Raw genomic sequence first — 21,372 nt, 5'->3', positions numbered from 1 at the left:
ATAGACTTTAGAAAAATCTCATAACCTAAAGGATGCCAGATTATGTAGAGCAGCTGTGGCTGGTGCATGTTTCACTGTGGGAAACTACTTTTTCCCAGTTACTCTGTACAAGTCCCTGAAACCTCAGATATGATAGCAATAAGCAGCACCCTGTCTCTAGCTTTCAGGCATTGTGTGGGTGTGCACTTATACACAAACCCTTATCCTCTTCCCAGCCCCTCAAATTCATAGGGAAATATGCTTTAGCTGCTTCTGAGAGGACAGGGACTGGGGTGGACAGATTTTTTCAGGGGTTTTCCTCAATTATGGAACTGAAGCAATGTTGCTGGGCGTGTAATGCCTGTGCAAGGAGCAGGATTTTTAACCTAGTAGGCATCGAAGTTGTGCTCTCCTAACGTTATATAATACTGATGTTACTGTCTTGACTGCCTGCATATTTGGACAGTCCAGTGGGGATTTACCTTAACAATGCTTCAGTGCACACAAACAGGAGTTCTACACCAAGGCAAAGAGCAGGCATAACCTGATCTCCTCCTTTGCGCTCTTCCAGCATTTGTGTCCAGTTGCAAGGTTTTAATGAGGGAACAATCACTTGGTTAAAAATCCTCTGCTGCTCTTTAGAATGTAAAATGCATTTCTGAATAAGATTTGGGAAACTGTTTGTAGGACTAACTCATCAGTCACTCATGTTGTGCATCACTACTTCATCTTTGAGTGGCAAGATTATTACTAAATTCTGACTTCTGATGTTTTCTAAAATCACTATATAGCACAACTCAAAAGTTCTAAAAGTACCAAAACTACCAAAAATGCAGAAATTCGAGTATTCAGAATTTTCTGTGAATTTTGTTCTGGCTTAACTTTAGTTTTCAGGACTGCAGTCCATCCACAAAACGGGAGAAGCCTGAGTAGAAGGGAGGATTACACTGCTGCACCAGTGACTCACTGTGGGAGGATCACAGCTTTGTGTAAGAGGGGTTAGTTAATTTGACCCATTCAATCCTTGGTTTTTCCACTGACACACTGAATCGGGAGCAACTGTGGTGGTTCTGTTTGTACTGCGAAAATGCCTATAGGATCCAGTCAGGGCCCCATTGACCTAGGCACTATTCTTAGTGATATGGGCATTGTTCACTACGAAATGAACAGGCTGTTTGTGACCCTTTTCACATGTGCCATCAAACAACCATAAGCAGATGAGACTTTGTCACTTTCAACTTAAGTTGAAGTAGAAAGACTCCCTATCCCATTAATGTCTCCCACTCCAAACTGTCTGGTCCCCTGGATCATGGGTTCCCAAACTTTTCCCTGAGGCCCACGAGTGCAACTGCAATAGGCACTGCTGCCCACTATTCACACTTCTTGAAGAAGATTATTAATTTTAATTATTACATACATATAAACTATAACACTGTAAATAATGTATGTGTTTGCTTTTCAATTTGGTGTAAACAATTGTAATGATAGAAATCCCTAGAAATATGCAAAGAAGCAGCAAAGAGTCCTGTGGCACCTTATAGACATATTGGAGCATGAGCTTTCATGGGTGACATGCATCCAACAAAGTGGGTATTCACCCACGAAAGCTCATGCTACAATACGTCTGTTAGTCTACAAGGTGCACAGGACTCTTTGCTGCTTTTACAGATCCAGACTAACACAGTTACCCCTCTGATACTTGGCACTCAAATGCTTCAGGATCTTTGAAACCAAACAATTTTAGTAAAACTACAATTTTAAAAAGTGTTGACAGCAAAATGTATGTTAAAACAGGGAAAAGACTATTTTGTATAAAACTGAACAATAAGCAACACAACAATGTTAACAATTGTTTAAAAAGTGTTTTGTTTTTAAAATAAAAGTTGTCCAACTTTGAACACTATATTTTTTAGAAATCTGAATCTCTCTGCTATGTAAGTAAAAACCCAACCCTACTCTACCCTTTGCTAATTAGAAAATAATCAAATATTGTAAATAAATATAAAGTAAGTTATATTATAACACAGTGATGAAGCTTGGATTCCCGGATGAATACCTGTTGCAAGTGTGTCTCTTCATATTTTCTTACCACTTTGTTTTTTGGCCAGTTCATTTTGTGTAGTTGTGGATGATCCAGGACTCTCATTTTCTTCTCCACTAGTGCACCCTTCTCATTTTCAAAAAATAAAGTGATTTATGTCAGATTGCAATACTACTTGCCAATTTTTTTACAGTTGTAAATGGTGGACTGTGTGTATGCTGCTAGGTTATCTTGCAGTGAAATGCACCATTGTACTCATGAGAATTAAACTTGATATGTTGCAGCTTTTTTTTAAATATTTTTTTTCTATGCTCTGTCCAACATATACAGCTCAAAACATGTAATCTAAGCACAAGCTATGTAAATGTAATAAGTCACATGGAGTTAAAGAATGCAGTTGTGACAGCGGACCACCTGGGACTGTGTCATGATCCACCTTTGGGCACCACTGCGCTGGATAACCTATTATGAGAATACACTTCAGATTACATAAGAATTTATTAGGAATCCCATGTTCTCCCTAGAGTTACATCCCCATAGCCACAATTCTCAATGTATGAGATTATTACACCTGATTGTTAGGCAGAAAGGTGCTATGTAAATATATAATATTAATCGGGATTTGGATTGCCGCTATGTAGGAGAGGTTTGTATTTTGCTTGCTTTTCTGCCACTCACATTCACTGGTGACCTATATTTGCAGTCGGAGGGAGAGCTGCATCATAAAGCAGATATGTTAACCCATGTTTTACTTAACTCTGTGAAACTCATCGTGTTGGAAACTACATATTGCCTTAGTGCCCATACATGTGTTATGAATTTAATATCTGCATTTGTTATTAACCCCCTCAATACCTTACTGAGGTAGGTAGGGTATTAGTTCCATTTTACAGATGGGGAAACAAAGAAAGAGAACTGAGATGCCCAAGGTAGCACAATGAGTAAGCAGCTGAGCTGGGTGTAGAACCCTGGAATTCCTGTTCTTGAATCCAGTGCCCCTTCCTTTAAACACTGTCTTCCTGCTTCACAGGAAATGCATAGACAAGTCTCTACCACAAAAAGCTTGTGGTTTAAATGATGGACTTGATAGACAAGTGAGGATCCAACAGACCCCAGCAGATCAGAGGAGGCGTGAGGGAGTTCCTGGCTTATGAGATATAATTGTTAGCCATACACCTACTGTCAGGCCTACGTGTATGAAGGCTTCTTAAATGATTGTAGGAACTAGTGTTTTGTGGGTAATGCTGCAGAAGTGGGCTTTTAGGAGCAATTTGAATGAGGTGAGGTAGACATTTGGAAGATAAACTTTGGAAGGAATTCCAAGTGTCATGGCATCCTGAAGCTGCCAGTGAACAAATGAGAAGTTTATTAAGGCTGGCAGAATCACAAAAAAAACATTGACTATGCAAAAGCAGAATATGGCAGAGATGTAAATGGGGAGTTGCTTTTTGTAGGGTCTTGAAAATAAGGTAAAGAAACTTGAACTTGATATGTAGCATGATTTTAAATCATGATTTAATTGAGCAAGCAGGGAATCTTGATTTTAAGTAATTTTAATCATATTTTGCATTTGTACTTTTTTTTTTTTAAGTTTGATTCTCATTGACTGTTGACTTTAAAACATTTTGATTTCTTACTAGGTATAACCTTTACACTGAATTAGGTACTGCTATTTGCTTACCCGGAGGATACACTCTATCAATGCATATTAATTTAAGTAGTTGTATAGCTTACATACATTTATTCTGATTTTTAATTTTTGTCAGAAAATGCTGAATGACGTATTTCCTATTTACTTGTGATTTGTTTCAAGCTGGAAATTTAGAATTCAATTAAAAATGCACAAAAACAGCATTTTAAAATTGTTCTATTAAATAAAACTGCCTTAACTGCTGGATACACAGGAATGAAAAGTGTATCCAATTATGTTTTGTAACTGGACTATTATACAAAGGAAGCATTAGCTATAGTTAGTGAACTGATGTGTGTGAAACATAAGGTCAAAACAATTTGAGAGAACTTTTGGCAGCAGCTTTTGGGGCTGAGTCAGGGGTGAAGTTAGTATGTCAGATATGAAAGGAGATGCAGTGTGGACAAAGGACCTAGTTGTCAAGGGTCACAGGGGAATACAAATGTATTGCACAGTTCAAGCTGTCCTGGGTACTGATGCTGCACCTTTGAAGTCTTGGTTGTATGTTTGGCCTGTGTTACTGATGAGATAGAAATGTGTGTGTCACTTTGTGCTGTGCATGGCCTGTACCTACCCAGCACTGTCATCTTTGGGGTAATCCGTGGCTTTCTGTGGCACACTGCTTTGAAATAGGAGATTAGAGGAGAGAGACCATATTATTTCACATCTGAAATTCCTCCAGAAGAGGATGATTCTCTACAATATATTCCGCCAAATGCTATGTTATCTGAAGTTCTCCACATAGATATTACCATGTCTGGGAAGACTCAGTTTGAAGGACGCTCTAACTGCCAGATGGGCATTAAAAGCCTGGAGGGTAACTATCATAAGTAGATGGGATTACAAGAGCAAGAAGGACCTGGAGAGCTCTTGCACATGTTGCATTTGTCTGTGCAGTGTTGATGTGGTTGGTAGGGAATTGGCTGGCACAGCAGTCTCTCTGTTCTGTCTGCCAACTGTTGGACTGAGCAGAATTCTTGGAAGTTGTATTTCCTGGCATAACATTTATCTCAGAGAGCTGAATTGAATCTTAGGTTTGCTGGCTGTGTAATCTTGAGCTACACTGATAACTAGGTTTGTTTCTCCTCCACAGGTTCCTACTCCAGTCCCTGGAAGACTTGGACAACAGTTTAAGAAAACTTGGCTCCTGCTTGTTTGTGGTACGAGGGCAGCCAACAGATGTCTTCCCAAGACTTTTCAAAGTAAGAGGCTAAATGTATCTTCTATATCTTGGTCAGGAAAACATAAGATCCCATTTGGGATCCTTGTTTTTACTCCTTATGTCCTTGTACCCTAGTCACTGATGGTCCCCAGGTTGCTCCCCAGCCCTGTTTGATTTTAAATCAGTGTGCACAATACCTTGATTTAAATAACTGATTCTAATCTTGTTCTACATTTGTTTTCGTTCTTTTCCTAGAGAGGTTCAGTCTTATTGGTTTGTATAACTGTTAAAATATGTTGACTTGAAAACAAATGTAGCCATTACATGAAACTTGTTTTTTTGCTAACCAGGAAGATAACTATACACATTTATTTAAGCAATAGTATAGTGTAGCATGCATTTATTCACATTGTTTTGCCTTTTTTTATTGTGTTAAAAATGGTAAATGGCTCATACTTATTCACTAGATAATTTTTTATTTTGGATTTTTATCTAGCTCTATTTGGATGGAAATTGAAAATTAAGGTACAAAAATACCATTTTAAAATTGTATACAACATAGTTTTATTTAATGTGCTGGATTTTTTTTCTTTGCAGTTTATCAAAACATTTAATGCATTTAAAACTGCTTTTATTAAACAAAGGAAGTATTAACCTGCTCTGGCTTCCATGAGTTAGCCTTTCAGAAGTTATTCAGGTAACCAAAGTTGCAGATAGGTACCTAGTGGAATTTATAACAATGCTTAAGCAGGTTAAGTGCCTGATTCCCATTGAAATGAGCCGGAGTTAAGTGCCTGACATTCTGAGGTGCTTTGTAAATCCCACTAGGCACCTAACTACCTTTAAAAATCTGGCCTCATGTCTTTCATGTTTTTTTAATTTAGTAGATTTCCTCTCTACTTTGACTGGAAAAAGAAAATAAGCATTCCTGCTTTCTCAACTCTGAACTGGTATCTCAGCTTTAAATGAACTAGTCCAAATGAGAAAATAGTTTCTCTGCACCGGCTAGCTAAATTGAGACCAAAAGGCATTAAGATAAAAGCTTTTCTGCACAACGAACAGAAACTGCTTATGTGTGGAAAAGTATAAATAGCTGATTTTGTTCTATAGTAAAGACCAAAATAATATTGTGACATATTTATATAGCCTGAGTGGACCTCAGACGTTAAATATATTCCCCATGATTCTATATATACTTGAAAAAGCAGCATCTTTAATTCATTAAAATTTGAGGACCTTTTGATGCAGCATTTTTTAATTATATGATTTTAATAGATTATAATAAATTTAGGCCTTAACATAGTTTATTTCATAGTTTAAGCAGGCTTATTTTTTAAAAAGAAAAATCTATTAATTTTAAATAAAAAAAATTGATTTTTATCCACCCTGCTTCTCAAAACCTGCCATAGATGATGAGGATAGGGGAAGAATATGCAGTTCAAATGAGTCTGAATGCTTTGTCAGGGCACAGTAAGCAGTCATAGCTGTCCACTTGACAAGAGAGGCAGGGAGAATCAGATTACCAGGGTCAGAAGGTATGTTGCTATTCTTTCTGGAACTGTATTAGCACATTACAAAAATATCCTCTACACGGCTTTTAGCCTTTCCAGAATCCAGGTTATTTTTATCTAGTAGGCTGCGAATAAATGCTGGCTATTTACAGGCCATGTCCTCTCCTTATTTTAGTTAAGGACTAAATATAACCCCAGGATTATTAAAAATAAAGGAAACCTACTAACTTGTTTCGTGGAACTCAGCCAGCTGCTTTATAGTCTAAATTTAAAGAACAGTAGTTGTAATTGATTTGCCTAGTGAGGAGCTAGCCTAAACTTCACAGTAGCCTATGTTCCTAAGTAATTGGGTTGGGTTAATAGACGTAGGCATAAAATACTGCATTATGAATAGAAATGTTCGTGAGGCTTTTTAAACTTGAGTTTATGCAGTTTTTTAGGGGATTAAGATTTTCCTCTGCAGAGCCAGTGTCCCAAACAGTGCAGCACTGACCTGGTATATAATACAGGGACCTATGATTACATTCGGTTTCTTTGAGGGGTGTTCTTAGATGGTTTTAGAGTTAGAGATTGTCTAGTGGTTTGTTTTGTAAGGGTAGCAGAGCATGGGGGTGAATGCCTGTCTTTTTTTATAAATAGTGCAAATGACAACCGCTGGAGTAGGAAGGAGGATGCAATGGCTTTAGAAAGAGGGAAGCTGAAGCTTGCAGAGCGTGCTCTTGAGCCTTATCTGCGATAGCAGACTACATAGCTGTAATTTATTTCAAGCATGCAGCTCCAGCAGCAGTAGCAACCACGGAAGCAGTATGAACAGGGCTCAGGTGTTCATGCCATGTTGTCTAATGCTATTCAGAACAGGACTCGGTGGCACAATAGCACTGCAATAGCAGTGTCTACACTACAGCTTCAAGTATCGGTACTGCTGGTAGAGATGCAGTTGTGGAGATTTCGGCTGCGAAGGATGTTTGTTTCAATGGCAGAAGACATATGCAGCTTGCTCTGCTGCTTTGTCACTACCGTAAGGTATCTTCAAAAAAAAAAATCCCCTCTTTCCTCTAACTAGTCATTTGGAGTTTGACCTTCTGCACCCTGTGGTCACAGTTCATTAAGAGCCCCCCACTGTGCTTGTGTGCTGTAGAGTGTTATGGTCTCTAGATTATTTTTATGTGTGTGTGGATTTGACTTCATTCTGTACCATATTCAGACACCAATGATACTGATTGATTGCTTGTATTTAAATTGTCTTTGGGAGTTCAGTGTTTTGGGGAAACTAGTCCTGCCAGGCATGTAAGGCAGCAAAATGGCTTGTGGTGACTTTTTTTTTTATAGAAATACTGTGTAATATAAATCCTAAATGCTTTCTTACCATTTAATAATATGGAGGATGAAAACTAGATTTGAAACTTCTAACTTAATCTTTGTATATTTTGAAATTTATCAGACAGTCTCGCAGTTTCTAGTCATTTATGTTCTGTTTCCTTTTACTAGCCCAATGCCATTGTTTTCAACTTTCCCACACTATAAAGAAAGATCAGAATTTTGAGAGGTTTTTAACTTTTGTCGTGATAAAATGTGTTCCCTCCTTCCATAGGAATACATGTTCTTTTAAACCAAACCTTTATTTTCTGTGTGACCCAGTAGCATTGTCCCTTGTTAATCTATCATATAATTAAAACTAATATGACAAATCAAATTCCAGTATGGGGAGAGGACTGACTTTGAAAGACATCTAAACACTTGGGTAGTAGGTTTTGTTAATGCTGTACGTCCCTGTTTGGGGAAAGGCAAATTATAGCCAGGCAATGTGAAGCTGGAAAGGGTGGATATTGACTTTGAAATGCTCTGCCCCATTGCATATCTAAGACTGTTTTTTATGATGTTATCCCTGAAAACCAGCTTTACGTGCTTTTTGATGAGAGGACTGACTTTAGAGTTGAGTTTCCAGGGGGAGCAGGAAACAAGTGGGGGGTTGTGTCCTGCTATGAACTTTCCCAGTTCTGCCTCATGTCCCGTCCCCCCCCCCCCAGCATCATTGTGTCTGTGTAATTTATGCAAAATTACAAAGCTTCTACTGTTGCATTTTGCTTCTGTTGCTTGCTGCGCTAAACCCTCAGCGCCTGTTCAGGAAAAGGCAAAGCCTCCTGCACAACTATTCAGAGGAGACTGGGCCTCTGGAGGTAGTGGGGAGAGGGTGTCCCATGCTGTTTCAATTGGAAAATGTGACCCTATGTTAATTGTGTTGCCTACTATTTGTTACTTTTTAAAGCAACTCCCTCCCCCCCCCCCCCCCAATAGCTCTCTGGCTAAGCTCAGCAGAGTGTTTTCTGCAGCCCACAGATGTTAGCTCTGTGTTTGACAATGACATCAGGAGTGTCACTGTGGAAACCATTAACTCTCCTTTCATAGCATTCATTTGCTGAGAAAACTAGGCCATGGATTCAGAGAGGAAATCATGTTTTTGCAAAGGGCTGAAAGAGACAGGGCAGCTGCCCAGCTCTTCTCAGGCCTGTGTTTCAGAACCAAGTTGTTGTAGTCTATAAAGTGTTCTGGGAGTGTATTGTCTGATACCTTGCCAGGTTCATAGCTGGGATAAGGGAAAAGCTGTACCACTATTTGGAGGATGAATGCCCCAAGTCTGGATTCCTGCATCTTCCTCTACCATTCTGAGGAAGAAATCAGTCTCTCTGTTTTTGATTTCTCCTTCCTCTAGTGAAGAGTTGCTAACAGTCCTGTATTATAAGGGACGTCCCTTATTTAGATCAGTACAAAATTACTTTGCAAAGTGCTGCTGGTTGGCAACTTGACTAGTCATGCCAACAGTGGGGGCCAGGCCAAATTTAAGTGACATTGCTGGCTGAGAGCCAACTGGGGCAAATTTGAGTGGCATTGCAACCTGGCACATGGTGTCACAGTGCCACTCAAATTTGAGCCAGCTGCATTTTGATCCCTGGACTACCACTGAAAGTTGCCCCTTCCACTGAAATCTGAAATGGCACCCTGATGACTGTAGCAAAGTCTCCTTCAAATGCTGCCTTCCTCCAGTCCACACTCATTCTTTCAGGCGCCACCTCTGGTGGCATGTGGTGCTGCAGCTGGCACAGATCATAACTTCACCTCCAACTCAGCTCCTGGTGCCTGAATAGAAGCTGCTGCCCAGGCTAGCACCTGCAGCTCCCAAAGCTTGAGCACCTCTAGGAAGGAGGGTAGAGGAGAAGGGACTTGCCACCAGAGGGGATGACTGAGGTCTGTCCTGTATTTTTGAAATACAAAGTTGACAGCCAACTTGTGTTCTCCTTAGTCATTCCTTATTCAGGTTTCTTCTCCACGCTTTTGGCTTCCAGGGTTGGACAGAAGTTCTCTTGTGTGGCGGCCTTAAAGGGATGTTGGAAAACTTTACTTCAGAACCTACATTTTTGGCTTAAACTTCTTGACAGTTTCTCTGTATAAATACATAATTTTTAAGCAGTTTGCATTGAAAATTTCCCCTGCACTTTGTAGCCCCAATATTTCAGCCTTGGAGTGGTGTCAGAGAACTGGGAAATGAACCACGCCATTGCAGTCTTACTGGTCAAGCTGAGGGCAGTGCAGACAAAGGGGAAATATGTATTGGGGGAGGAATGAGGTTCTTAAAGTTCTGCAATCTTAGAGTTCAGTAACATGGATGAGTTAGTATAATACTAAGATTCTTACCCTGACATTTCATAGTGGTGATAATAAAACCAAATATGTCCCAGATTCTCTATTCCATGTCTGTTGTTACCACATCTGTTCACAGGGCTCCCTCCATTGTTTCTCTCATCAAGTCCTAGTTTCCTGTAAAACAAGACTCCAGGACTTCATTGACATGACCTTAAGGAACCTCTGTCATGCTCTTCAGTGATCATGCTAGCTGCTGAGAGGTCTGGTATTTGTAATGACAACTTTGTTTTGTGTTATTCACAGGAATGGGGGGTGACCCGTCTCACCTTTGAGTATGACTCTGAACCATTTGGGAAGGAGAGAGATGCAGCTATCGTCAAATTGGCCAAGGAAGCTGGCGTGGAGGTGGTGATAGAGAATTCTCACACTCTCTATGACCTGGATAGGTAAGAGGTCAAAGAGAAGCAGCTATAAGGGACATATTGTGCTGTCTGAGGAGGACTGTAGGAGAGTTCTAGTCTGGGGAAGGTTTCAATCCCCTGATCCATATAATTTGGCAACTATTTAAAGCATGATTTGCATGTGAGCGCAGATGGGGTTGTAGGGATTATATGTCACTGAGTCATGTCTTTTACAAGAGCATCACAAAGTGTTGATGGTGATGAGAGTGTTGGGATAGATGTTGCCTCAGTCCAAGTAAACTGTTCTCTTCTGTGGTCATTGAGTAGTTCTAGTGTGTCCTGCTCTCTGCAGCCCTGCCTGTGATGCCCCCTTATCGTGCTCTTTCTGATTGAGAAGCCTGAGATATGTTTCTGTTAATACTTAGAGATTGAAGGCTTTTTGTTTCGTTGGGATGGCCTGCACAAACTTGTGAAACAGAATTGATTGTAGAAAAATAATCATGTTCAGCATAAGTGGTGTAACCCATTTTAAGAATTGACAGTCCCCAGTGAATGCTAACTGTGCTCAGATTGTTGAATTCAAATTGAAAAGATGACAGCTTAGATGTTGGCTCAGTGTGGTCCAAGTCCTTGTCTCACAAGTGCTGTCTGACAGCTCCCTTCTGTTTCGATGGCAAGTCATTTTCTTCCTCCAGTTGGGTCTCCCTGCTTTCTGTTCCCTGGGGTCTAAATCCTTCATAGTCCAGACTTGCTGATGGCTATTGTGAGAGTTTCACCCTAATTCTGGGCAAAAAAATAAAATAAAATCTATGAAGTGATCTATTAGGGAGCATTATGATCTTGTCTGAGCCCTTATTATAGCACAAGCTGTAAAATTTAACCTGGCAGCTCCTGTATCAAGCCAATAACAAGTGGCTGAGCTGGAATAGATTTTTTTTTTTAAGGTATAATCTTGATTTGAGGACACTAAATGATGGAGAATTTCATATCCCTTGGCAACATATTATAACCCTCAATGTCAGAATTGCATTTTATTCCAATTTGAATTTTTCTGACTGGAGCTTTCAGCCTTTGGAGGTTGTTAAGCCTGCCTGATTGATTAAAGCCTTCTAGTATCAAATATCTTCTTCCTATGTAGTTGCTTACTTTGATATTCTTATATAATGTTTTCCCTGGTGTGGTCTGGAGGCGTGGAATAGTCTGTCCTTTGTACACTGGCTGTCTGTACATTGCAGTTATTTTCCAGTTCCTGTCTGAACCTGAAGAAGCCTAGTTAGGGTCCCATTGTACTGGGCACTGTACATACAAATAATGCACAGTCCACACATTAGAGAGCTCATCCAGTATTTGTATCGCAGTAGTTGAATAAACTGACATGGGGAGACTGAACAGCCGACAGGTTCATTTGCCCAAGCTAGCGATCACAATTGTCCAAGTAGTCTCAAATTGGCAACACAGGTTTGGATAGGTTGGCAGTTGCCAGCAGCATGATTCTCAAGTGTTGGCTGAGGACACCCTCCCAAACAGGAAACATGTGAACATGTCCTTTTCCATCATACACAAGAAGGGTTCCTATGTGCAAGGCAGCCAGTGGAATGATGCCACTGAAGAAGGCGCTGTGGTGAACCCAGCAGAATGACTGACTCAGAAGGTAAAGTCTATGGGGATATAGTCCTCAAATCTGCAGCTGTAAAGAGAGATCTGGGAAAGCTCTTTCATTGGCTACCACAAACTGCCTGTGGTAACCCACTCAGCGAACTCTCATAAATGTGCTTGTTCATGCCTGGATTGCCCTCCTCCCTGAGGCAAAGTAGCAGTGTGGAGAAGAGACTGCCAGACACTAATAGCCTCTGGAGGCCTCAGCCATTGTGCTAAGTACTGTAAAAATATATACAAGATAACATCCATGCCCCATCATTTAGGAATGCTTCTGTTTCTAAGCCTGCCCCAGTAATTTGCTTGGTTGGGAGATGAGAAGGCACAGAGGTTTTTCGTCCTTGTTTTTTATTCTAGTGAAAGGAGGGCTCATCGCAAAAGCCACAGTTTGGTCCAAATTGCAGTTTCTGTTCAAGGCAGACCCTGTGACTAGAGGGGTGCTACTGTCATGATTAAGGTGCATTGCCAGAGCTGTGGGTGGGAATCCTAGGACTGGATATTAGTGGGGACTTCAGACTGAGGCCATCAGCACATATATGGAAGAGGACTGGGTTGTGTGGCAAGGCACAACTGAGGTGCCTCTGTAGAGCAGGAGCTGGAGAAGTGGGGAAACTTGAACAGCACTATCAGATTGTCGCACTCTGGCACAAACCTGTTGAAGGAGCAGTTGCTGTACTTGTCAAGGCCTCATGCTTCCATTACATCAGTGATGTAGATGTACTGAGAAGCTTCTTACAATATATTGGAGGGACAGGTATAAAGGTCTCAGGTTTCTTTCTCTCCTGCCTCTTTCCAGTGTGGACTTCCAGGGGAGCAAGTGGCATAGTGCAAAAAGTGGGGAAGACTGTAGGGGATGAGGGTGTATTCATAAGGGTGGAAATATCTAAATTACTTTTTGAAGATTGCAGGGAAGCAAACAGCTTCCTTCAAGCTGCACAGGTGTGACTTTGCTATATACCAGCAAAAGCTTACTCCTTTTTGGTGTTTCCTACCCTGTATCTTACCTTTCTTATCTACATGAAGAAATAAGAAAGAATGTGGTGGGAATCTGTTGAAAATCTTTAACATGACCATGCTCTGCCTTTAAAAGACTCCTGTCCCTCCCCCAGTGTGCACGAGAGATCCTGGCATTTATGACCTAGATCCAAGCAGCAGCAGCAGCTATGCTAGAGTTGTTATTAGGGAACAGCCTCCTGCCTTCTGGCTGCTGTATAGAGCTGGGAAGATCTGTCACACAGTATCCCATGTGACCAGCTGCTCTGTGAAGGTTCCAGGCTAGCATGGAGCTCCTCCCTTCTACACGTGCAGCTGATGGGGGGGCGAGAGGGAAGGGAGGCAGGCACGTGGCATCTCCTGAAACACTAGGCTCCCAGCTCACTCCTTGCATAAGTTGTTGACTGTCAGGATGGGGAGGGTAGCAGCACTTGCAAGTGCTCCTGCAGGAGTGCTGGCTTGGCTGTTTCAGCTTTATATAAACCTGTCACTCTGAGTTTTCCCTGTTTTCCTATTAACTCTTTTGCTCCTGGCACGGTGCTGGGGACAGTGCTGAGGAAAAATGCCCTTGTTTCTGCTCAGGGAGATTGCCACACAGTCTTCTCCAAATTTTTTTAGCACTGTTCCGGGAAGCATCACATTTAATTCCCCAGTAGAGACTTGGGCAGGTTATAGGCACTTAGGAAGGTAGAAGGGAGCTGTGGCTACCTTGCAGCCTGTGCTCCTGGTTTGAACACTAAAAAGTAAATGGCATACTGAGTATGACACAGAATTGCTTGCAATCATATGGAGTTGGGGAGGGATGGGGATTTTTCTTCTCCCAGGAGAGGAGTGAGGCACACTGGGATTTCTGCCCTCTGAGAGGGTAGAGGAGGGCAGAGTGACAGATGGACTGGGATTTTTTTAGTGTGGAGGGAACAGGAACAAGCACAGGCTGGGATTTCTCTAGTATAGGGAGGGGGCTGGATGCAGGCTGGGATTTCTCAAAGGTGGGTGCGGAGCACATGAAATGATGGAAGCTTGGATTTTGCTGATCTAGAGAGAGGGATGGGACAACTAAACTGGGATTTGTCATCTGGGGGAGCAATAGAAAAGAGGGTGACTGTTGTAGGTTGGATTTCTCACTTTGGGTGGGGGCACACATTGTCTCAAGCTTGGGTTTTTCTGGGAGCAGGCCATGGCATGGGGACTAGTGCAGGCTGAGGTATCTTTTCCTGCAAATGGGGTTAGCCTGGAGTTTCTTTAATAACTAGTTGAAGGGATGGATCCAAATGGAGGAGGGTGAGTCTGTCTGGGATATCTCTATCCAGAGAAAAGTGTCCCTGAATCCAAGGGGGCTAGTGCTTGAGTGCTCTTCCCCAACCCTCCCATGAGAATGAAGCTGTTTTCTAACTCTTGTCTCCTGGGCCTGTGTGTCTAGAATAATCGAGCTGAATGGCCACAAACCACCTCTCACGTACAAGCGTTTCCAGACCATCATTAGTCGCATGGAGCTTCCCAAAAAGCCAGTGAGCAGCATAACAAGCCAGCAGATGGAGAAGTGCAAGTCTGAGATCCAGGAGAATCATGATGACACCTATGGAGTCCCATCGCTGGAGGAGCTGGGTATGTGTCCAGGGTTGAGGGGGCTTAACTACCAACCAAACAAGCTCTATTAGGATGTTTCTGCTGGTAGGAATGCTTCCAAAATGATTTCATTGTTTTCAGCTGACCTGGGCAGGCTACCGCCTTGGGAGCAGCACACTGGATGAGCCATGGAATTTGGGGAAATGAGCCACTGATTGTCCAGCTGTCTGTTATACTTGATTCTAGTGCAAACTCCTCTCCTTCCTCCCCACATTTTTGTTGATACCTCTCAGTATGATCTGCCATCCTTTGCACGCTTTTTCAGCCCTGAGGCCCTCACAGTGCTGCTCAGTCTGGACCCACTGCATCCTCTGTTTTGGTCCCTGACAGGCTGCTTGTGACAGATCTGGGAGTGTTAATCATGCTAAGCTGAGACTGTCACACGTGCTTTACTGTGACTAAAAAGGATTAATTTGGAGATTCAGACAAAAGTTTTTGTTGAAACTGCTGCCATCCACCCTTAAGTTCCCATTGGTGTTGAGGGAATCAGTGTTTGCTTTCAAGCTGTGTAAGTGCTTGGATTTGATTTGGAGGAGAGAAATTGATTGTAGAGAGAGGAGGGAGAAAATATGAGTAGTTCCTGTCAGACTGTCTGGAATAGTTCACAAGCATGAGTGCCAACCTCAGGGCAGACTGTCAAGAAGCAGGGCACTCACCCAAACTGGTTGAGAGTTCTGTACTTTAATTTTACTAACTAAGCTACAAGTGATATCTCCTCAAGCATTATAGCAGCTTAACCGTGAAGTCAGACAGCCCTCTTGGGTACTGTCTATCCTGCCACCCAGGCAAACTTGCCTTTGTGATAGATGATCCTTTACATCAAAAATCACAACAGGACTCAAGTTACTCCCAGGCTCAACAGTCCAGTTGCTTATCTCAGGTCAATTACATCTTAGACTTCAGACTAAAGACAACATTTATAGCCAATCCTATAATTTAACTAAGAAAAAGGAATGTGCTGTTTACACAGTTAAATAGGTAAACCTATACACACACACACGAGTCCCAGCTGTGAGACTGAGGCTCAGGAGTTGCAAGTGGCTCTTTGCAGCACATGGTATTAAAACACTGATTTAATTATTAACCAGTCAGGATGCTTTTATTATGTTAATCAATTGTAGTTGATAAAATAATACTTAGTCATTCATTTTGCTGTGAGAGAGAGGGATATAGATATAGATGTGTAATGTTAATCACTAATCATATGAGAGTCATAGTAGTGGGAATTCATTGTTTCATTTACTTACTATATATATAGTAAATGAAACAATGAATTCCCACTACTGTGGGCTCTTTTGTGTAATGTTAATCACTAATTTGACTCCTGAACCCCTGAGGTCGGAGTACCACTGAGTTAGTCTTAGATTCCAAAAGGTGATAGAAAATGCTATGATATGCAAGCTTTCTATGTCCTCTAAAGCTAACCCAAGCCTGGCAGCTGGGGGATCCCTTGCTTATGCTTAGAAATATTTCCCTCTCCAAATTCCAAGCAGCATAATGATCCATTTACTTCTGGTCAGGGATTTGTATTCCCTTCCTTCAGAGCCTAAACTGATGGGACTGTTTGTGCCATCTCCTCTTCATAGGTTGCGGGGGGGGGAGAGCAATCAGCAGTCTGTCCTTTGGTGTTTCAAAATGGCTCATTTGGTTTCAATGGGCCGCCTTGTGTGCAGGCCCTACACTTTACAATAATTAATGCTTCTTTCCTGTTTTGTGAGTTACACAGTTAAAGGTTCACAATGAAAACACTCAATATAACTTTATACCAAGGGATACAGATATTGTAAGTCAGAGCAGTATGTGCAGTATCCTACAAACATTTCATCAAGTCTAACCACTAAACACATTCTTATAAACTTAACATCTATTTTAACAGTGCTAACGCTCAGATAAGCCAGGCTGGTTTCTAGCTATGAATTTGTCAGTGTTCAGTGAGGCCTGTTGACCTTAGCATGAGCTGGCAGCGTCACAGTTCCATGCTTGTCCGCTTCAGTCCCATCAGCTGCTGATGGTTCTATGGCATCAGAAAAGAATATTCAAGGCAGAGGGTGATGCACAAATCCCAACCCCAGATCAAGGATCTGAATCTAAATGTAAGCAAAGGGCAAGGTTATTGCTTGCATTTGGAGTATTGTTCATATGTAGATAAGTGCCGCTGTCAGCTTTCCAGTAGTATCTGGGTACTGTGGGACACTGCCTCAGTAGACTGGGAAGGGGAGGGCTGTGTGAAAAGTTGGTAGGACTCAGCAGAAGTCCTTCTATATGAAAATAATGGGGAATTTGGCTCTTGAGGATAGTCTCAGATCAAAATGAAGAATGTATCTGAACTCCCCTATCGTTTTGTAAGCAGGGACCTGTATAGGAAAACTGCATTGCTGCTACCCATATTGTACTTGTTCTGGGGATTAATATGATATAGATGCTCAGTGCTGTTTAGTCCAGTATCTTCACTAGTACCAGATTGAGAAACTAAGGGTATGGCTACACTTGAAATTTGGCAGCGGTTTGAAGTGTGAGTGTGGTCGGAGCGCCAGCGCTGGGAGAGAGCTCTCCCAGCACTGCACGTACTCCACATCCTCTACAGGTATAGCTTGCAGTGCTGGGAGCCGCACTCCCAGCGCTGCGGCACTGATTACACTGAGGCTTTACAGCGCTGTATCTTGCAGCGCTCAGGGGGGTGTTTTTTCACACCCCTGAGCGCGAAAGTTGCAGTGCTGTAAAGTGCCAGTGTAGCCAAGCCCTAAGAGTCTCCCTTGACTTGCAGCCTGTGTGATGAGATACTTCTGGGTTGACTGGAAGATACTTCATCGATTAGCAAATCTGATAGGGCAGAGGTGCCTGTTGTGATGATTGGGCCTACAGGTTTACCCTAATTGTGAGCTCAACTATAAAAAATATAACAATAAATGTTGGTCGGAAAAGATGCAAAAGTGAGACAGACTGAATTAGTCAAACAAAAAGGGCTACTGATACAACTCAGGAACTGCTAAGATCATGCTTGGTATGCAAGAACAGTGTGAAACCAGAAAACTAATAATCCAAAATTGGTATATTGGCTATTGGACCTAACTGATGGACTAAACAATTAGGGAGTGGGATGTTCCACCCATCACTCACTCTTGGGTTCCTAAAGAATGAGACTTTAGGAAGGAAAATTGGCTACTGGAGCATGTTTCATCATCATGGCTGCTACTCCCACTTGGGCATCGTGATCTTGAGAGATGTCCTGGTGAGGGAGGGACCCAGATGACACAACCTCTTCCTCCAGCTCCAGCTGAATCCCAGACACCAGCTGGGATTTGAGACTTTTTCTCCACCTGCTCCCCCATCTGTCCTTTTTCTTTTTCTTTTCTTTTTCTTTTCTTTTTCTTTTCTTTTCCTTCTCTCTCTCTCTCTCACAAGAGTCTGGCTTAGCCAGCGAAGACTCTATTTTGCAATGCTTCTGTAAGCCTGTGGCTGGAAAGAGCCAGTTAAATGCAGTGTCTTGAACAGCCTAGTGCTGGTATAACTTTGCCAGGTCTTGGAGTGGCTGATAAGACCATGTGCTGTCTGTTTTTTCTGGCAGTGAGGGTGTAAGTAAGAGTCAGTGTGAGATATAGAAGCTGCATTTTTTTATCCTTGCTGTTCTTTTTCTCTCGTTTTTGTGTAAATTTGTGGTGGTTAGTCTTCTAGAAAACAGGATCTGACTTTAACAGCAGCAGCTCTTGTCCATCTCTCCAAAAGGGCAGTTATTACCATCTTTAGTACAATCTAAAGCACTGTTGAACAAGGGGAGTTTTTAGAAGGAAAATCACCCAGCTCAAGTGAACAAGGGATGTTAAAGTGCTTTAACATTTTTTCCCCTGTATCATTAATAAAAGGCTAGAGGGATTTCTAATAGTGTTTGCCATGGTGTTAAGCAGGGTGAGGTTTCACTACAACAAATCCCTAAACTTGTTTAATGTTGGAGAGTGACTGGGTTATAAAATCATAGAACAGTAGGGCTGGAAGGGACTTGGAAAAGTCAAGTCCAGCCCTCTGTGCTGTGGCAGAACTAAGTAAAGCTGGACTATCCCTGACAGGTATTTCCAACCTGTTCTTAAACATCCAATGATAAGGTTTCCACAACCCCCTTGGAAGCCAAGTCCAGAGCTTAATTACCGTTATAGTTAGCAAGTTTTTCTTAATATGTAACCTAAATCTCCCTTGCTGCAGATTAAGTCCATTACTATTTGTCCTGCCTTCAGTGGACATGGAGAGTAATTGACTGTTATCTGGTCCCTACTCAGCTTCCTTTTCTCAAGGCTAAAAGTACCCAGTTTCTTAACCTTTCCTCATAGGTCAGGTTTTCTAAATCTCTCATTTTTGTTGCTGTCCTCTGGAGTCTTTCCAATTTGTCCACATCTTTCCTAAAGTGTGGCACTCAGAATTGAACACAGTACTGCAGCTGAGGCCTAACCAGTGCCAAATAGAGCAGAAACGTTACCTTCTGTGTCTTACATCTAGCACTCCTGTTACTACACCCCACAATGATGTTAGCCTTTTTCACGGCAGCATCACATTGACTTGTGTTCAGTTTGTGATCCACTGTAATCCTAGGAGCCTTTCAGCAGTACCACCATCTACCCAATTATTTTCTAGTTGTGCATTTGATTTTTTTTTCCTTCCTAAGTGAAGTACTTTGCACTTGTCTTTATTGAATGTCATTTTGTTGATTTCAGGCCAATTCTCAAAAAAGGTCGCTGTGAATTTTCATCCTGTCTTCCAAAGTGTTTGCAACCCGTCCCAGCTTGGTGGTGTCTGCAAATTTTAGAAGCATACTCTCCACTCCGTTATCCAAGTCATTAATGAAAATACTGAATAGTGACGGACTGCAGCAGGATCCCCCTAGATATGCTCTCGCAATTTGACAGTGAACTATTGATAACTGCTCTTTGAGTATGGTCTTTCAACTAGCTGTGAACCCACCTTATAGTAATTTAATCTAGACCATATTTACTTACTTTGCTTATGAGAATATCTTTTGGGACTGTCGAAAGTCTTATGAAAATAAAGACACATCACATCCATTGCTTCCCCACTATCCACTAAGCAAGTAACCCTGTCTAAGAAGGAAATTAGGTTGGTTTGGCATGATATTTGATCTTGACAACTTCATGCCATCTGTTCCTTATAATGGTGTTATCCTCCAGGTGCTTACAAATTGATTGTTTAATAATTTGTTCCAGTATCTTTCCATGTAACAAAGTTAGGCTGACTGATTTATAATTTCCCAGGTCCTCTTTGTTCCTCTTTTTAAAGACAGGTAACTATATTTGCCCTTCTCCAGTCTTCTGGGACCTCACCCGTCCTGCAGGAGTTCTCAAAGTTAATTGCTAATAGTTCTGAGATTGCTTCAGCTAGTTCCTTAAGTACCATGATGAACTTCATCAGATCCTGCCTACTTGAATATATCTAACTTACCTCAATGTTCTTTAACCTGTTCTTCTCTATTCTGGCTTATATTTCTTTCTCCTTGTTGTTAATATTAATTGTGTTGAGTTATCTGTTCACCATTAAACTTTTTAGTGAAGACTAAAGCAAAATAGGCATTAAACTCTTCAGCTTTCTTGATGTCATCAGTTGTTTACTCTCCTTCTCTGCTAAGTAGAGGACCTACACTTGGTCTGTCTCTTGCTGTTAGTGCATTTAAAGAACTTCATCTTGTTGCATTTTATGACCCTTGCTAGATTTAACTCATTTTATGCCTTAGCTTTTCTAATTATGATTGTCAATACCTTCAACTGTTTGGACCCATATAATCCATCTGAATTAATACAACATGCCCCCTCCTGGCTGTTCTGTTTATCATTGATACTGAGCCTGATAGAGGATACAGTAGATGACCACTCTGCATTGATAGGGTTTGCGAATGGACGATGGTGGGGTGCCGCAAGAATGCTGACTGGAGAACTTAATTTGGGGACAGGCTTCGTACTGGGGTGTCAGAGCAGTCATGCTTGCTTTGCTGTAGAAGGATCAGAGTTGCAACAATAAACCAAATATTCAGAGAGCTCAGAAGCCACCTTTTTCAAGTCTGATACTGTTGCCGCTAGAGCCCTGCTGGGCCCTTTGCATAGTGTTGGCTTCCAGCCTTACCACCCTGTTTGTTCCTCTCAGGTTTCCCCACAGATGGGCTTGCCCCAGCAGTTTGGAAAGGAGGGGAGACAGAGGCCTTGGCCCGGCTGGATAAGCATTTGGAAAGAAAGGTAATCAACCTACTTTCACTCAGAAAATGGTACTTTCTGCATGCTGAGGCCTCTGGCTAAGAAATATTAACACTGGTTGTCCCCCTTGTTTCTGTTGCTTGTAGCAGCAGACACAGCTCTGTGTTGAAAGGAATGACTCTGTCGGACCCAGGCTGTGTGGGACATAGGGAATGTGCCCTCCCCACTTCTAGGCTTCAAAGGGCCCAAACTGAAGTGGAAGTTCATTGATGTACATGCAGTTAGGGGTGGAATTCGCTCACCAAGCAATGCTGGTGTTGCAGTGCCTTTGGCGCATGAAGGGTGTTGAGCCCCATTCTCTCTGGGGTAGCATAAATGAAGAGCCTTCTACCAAGGTACAATGCTGGCTGCAGACTGCCTTCCACGTCCTTTTTAATCTTCACTTGGAGACATTTGTGCAGGTGCACTAACAGGACAAGACTTTTCCCA

At 41.9% G+C, this 21,372-nt stretch overlaps 1 protein-coding gene across 1 annotated transcript in view; it reads left to right on the top strand.

Moving 5' to 3' along the window:
- CRY2 (cryptochrome circadian regulator 2) overlaps positions 1 to 21,372 on the top strand; it is a 31,554-nt gene that overhangs the window by 2,104 nt on the left and 8,078 nt on the right. Inside the window, exons 2-5 of the mRNA XM_030559961.1 lie at positions 4,804 to 4,912; positions 10,326 to 10,468; positions 14,493 to 14,677; positions 20,837 to 20,925. Coding sequence (XP_030415821.1) covers positions 4,804 to 4,912; positions 10,326 to 10,468; positions 14,493 to 14,677; positions 20,837 to 20,925 — 526 coding nt within the window. The remainder of the gene's footprint in view (positions 1 to 4,803; positions 4,913 to 10,325; positions 10,469 to 14,492; positions 14,678 to 20,836; positions 20,926 to 21,372) is intronic.

This window comes from Gopherus evgoodei, chromosome 4 (genome assembly GCF_007399415.2).
Source record: "Gopherus evgoodei ecotype Sinaloan lineage chromosome 4, rGopEvg1_v1.p, whole genome shotgun sequence".
Classification (NCBI taxonomy): domain Eukaryota; kingdom Metazoa; phylum Chordata; order Testudines; family Testudinidae; genus Gopherus; species Gopherus evgoodei.
The sequence above is the reverse complement of the archived record's forward strand: the minus strand, read 5'-3'. Positions and strand labels throughout refer to the sequence as shown.